At 47.1% G+C, this 3094-nt stretch overlaps 1 protein-coding gene across 1 annotated transcript in view; it reads right to left on the bottom strand.

Moving 5' to 3' along the window:
* Positions 1-6: 6 nt before the first annotated feature.
* dusp14 (dual specificity phosphatase 14) overlaps positions 7-3094 on the bottom strand; it is an 8752-nt gene continuing 5664 nt past the window's right edge. Inside the window, exon 2 of the mRNA XM_020620720.1 lies at positions 7-1372. Coding sequence (XP_020476376.1) covers positions 641-1276 — 636 coding nt within the window. The 5' untranslated portion in view covers positions 1277-1372 and the 3' untranslated portion in view covers positions 7-640. The remainder of the gene's footprint in view (positions 1373-3094) is intronic.

Here is a 3094-nt window from a genome sequence, read left to right as displayed (position 1 = left end):
AAATATTCACCTTGAAAAAAGCAGATACAATAGCATCTTTAATGTTCAGGTAAAGTGCACCATAACCATTTTTCCTCATAATCAGAATGTCCCAATAAAATTATTTGTCTATATTTTTTCTGTACACTTGTCTTAAATGCTACCATAAATTGAGAGCATGCTGCTGCCCTTCACACTGAAGATTACTGCAAAACTGGCACAAAACCACCACATGACATCACACCAGGAAAAGGACTTCAGCAACATCACTGTCAGAGTTGCAAAGTCTCACACACAGCTAACACCTTCACACAGCGCTCATCCTTCAGTGAAGTGGAAAAGACAGACCGTCGCCAACTGCCACACTCAGAGCATTTCATCTTGTCTTGGTGTTCGATATCACTGCCGTCCCAATTTATCCTTCGGTCCTCAGAATTCTGGGCTTGAAGTGACCTCGCTCCCATAAAAAGACTAAATGGAGGCAACTGGTTGGTTAGACTCCCTCTGTCCAAGCGCAGAGGTATTCAGTTAACAACCTTCACACAGACCTACACCCACACGTGTCTCACTTTGCCTGAACAGGCATGAGCCTGCAGTCCACCAGGGCAAAAGGACTCATCTTCACTTTCCTCCCCAGTCCCTCACGGGGTCCCCGCCCCTCTCACAGGCCCCAGTATGGAGTCAGATTCCTGCGGTCCCGCTCATACACATCAGGTATGACCCCATAGGGTGTCTGCACCATCTTAACAGAGTTTCTACCAAACAACTTCCTCTCGTATTCAATGAGCTGGCGCCAGAAGCCGCCGTTGGGCCTAATGACAGGGCGGCGGGCTTTGACCCAGGCATGGGCCTCAGCCAGAGACACGCGGTGATACTTCATGAGGTACGCCAAGCACAGAGAGGCTGAGCGGCTCACCCCTGCCGCACAGTGCACCAGCACTGCCCCTCGTTTACGTCCCACGCTGTGGATCTTATCAGCCACGCTGTCGAAGTACAGGGAGATAGGGGAGTGGGGCATATCGGCCAAGGGGACCTTTACATACTCCATGTGAGGCCAGTTGAAGTTGGGGAGCTCGATGGTAGCGTTGACCACACAGGTGATGCCTTTAGCCAGCAGCAGGCTGCGATTTGACGCCACGTTTCCTCTGCTGAGGAACAGGTTGGGGGTGATTTGTGCGATGCCCCCCAGCAGGCTGCCGTTCTCAGGCAGCAGCCGCGGCACTGCAGTGGGCACCATGGAGCTACGATGGTGGTGGTGATGGTTGTGGAAGAAGCCTTGGCTGCGGGAAGCCATCATCAAAGAGTCCAGAGGAATGGCAAAAAGTTCAAAACAAAAGCTAAATTTTCAGCAGCTCAGAGCCATGGTAGTGCGGAGGGAGCAGCCAGACAGTTCCTGTAACACACAAACAGACTCACTTTCAGTCTAAATTAAACAGGTTTCTGTTTTAGTGGAGGCTGAGCACAGGCTGACAAACATATAAACACTACACAAGGATGAGTAACATCACTGCTGTCTGACTTCAAAACGAGCGCTGAAATCCTTTCTGGATAGCATTGTGCTGAAACTGTTGTCTTCATTGTTGTCTTTAAAATGTAAAAACCCTGAGAGGTAAAACTGTCCAAGAGTCACAACAGCTGACTAATTCAAAAACACACTGCTGTGACCCACTGATCCAGTCTTCACTTTACACTTCTGTCAACGGGGTTTCATGAGTCCTCAGACAAATTAAAGGCATTTATATGTCACCCAGGGACCAGTATCTCTCTACAGCATGTCTCAACATTTAGGTTGAATGGCCTCCGCGCTGCACACTCAGATGTGCCGCGCTCTGCCTAGTGAGCACAGACCCCATGGAGACGTACACTCACCTCATCTCATGTTCATCCATCCACAGCCCCCACATGCATATTACATCTCCCATCTCTCCAGCTATTGCTGCTCTTAATGTCGTTTTGGATCGCACCAAATGGCAGGGTGGAAAGTAATCACATACTGTGTGATTATACTACAGTGTGCTGATGACACAGTTTATTTAAGCCAGACATTTGCTAAAGTTGATTTCTTTTTTTTTTCCCAAAGAGGATGATTAAAATGATATTCTTGTGTTTACGAGCTGTAACATGAACATGAAGAAGCAGGACAGAGATTGTGAAGAAAAAGATGTTATGTGTGTGACATCTCTGGCTGCACAGTATATGATGGAAACTGTCTCCTGTGTTAAGAAGGTATCAGCACAGGGCCCACAGCTCCTACAGTAGCACTACTTCACACACTGCTGCACTTACAGTGAGTCATCCACACCTTGAGCACCAGTCTGCCTGCCAGGTCTTTTTTCAGCTACAGTCTGGCTAACAAGACACACGGGTCAACTGCTTTAGACTAGAATCCAACCTGCAGAGAAAAGAGACACCTGGCCACCTGCTGTCACCTGCAAAGACCCTGGCGAGACTGAGAGAGACCCTGCATCTGCAGGACTGACAACACAATGAGACTGACAGCAGATTTGTGATCCCACATCAGTTCCTTTAACTGGTTTCCAACAGGGGTCACAAGATAAATCTGAGGAAAGGAGCCAGAAAACAAATGTTTCTGCTTCACAGAATTACATATTTTTCTAGACCTCCCTGGTTTTCTAATGAATTACTGGATTATTTTGTCTCACCAGGCTCTAAAACCAAAATGTATTTTTTGGTTCAAATGGTCAAAGCTGGTAATGAGGATTTATATTAAATTTAGGTGCTTTGAATGTTAAATCACAAACAGTCAAAATGAAACCTTTGATTTAGCTCTAAAAGAAACATGATGTTTCATGATTCTAACCCCATGTGTCTGTTTTAATGGTTTTACTGCCTAAACAAGTATCCAGTGGAAACACAAATCCTGTTTTTACAGTGAAGTCCTCATCTCCCCGTACACACCGTCTCCTCCTATGGATCAGTTTTACCATCTCAGCATGGTCTGCTTCTCTCTCCAAAACTACAAAGAGGGGAATCAAAAGCTAAAATAACACTCTCCCCCCTCCCCTGATTAGGCAGTTTTTCTGGCTTGCTCCAGGTTGCCAGCCCTTTGCTACGACTCTGAAACGGCTGGCCAGACCGGGCCTGTGCGCAGCCC

Source organism: Monopterus albus, unplaced genomic scaffold (genome assembly GCF_001952655.1).
Source record: "Monopterus albus unplaced genomic scaffold, M_albus_1.0 scaffold246.1, whole genome shotgun sequence".
NCBI lineage: Eukaryota > Metazoa > Chordata > Actinopteri > Synbranchiformes > Synbranchidae > Monopterus > Monopterus albus.
The sequence above is the reverse complement of the archived record's forward strand: the minus strand, read 5'-3'. Positions and strand labels throughout refer to the sequence as shown.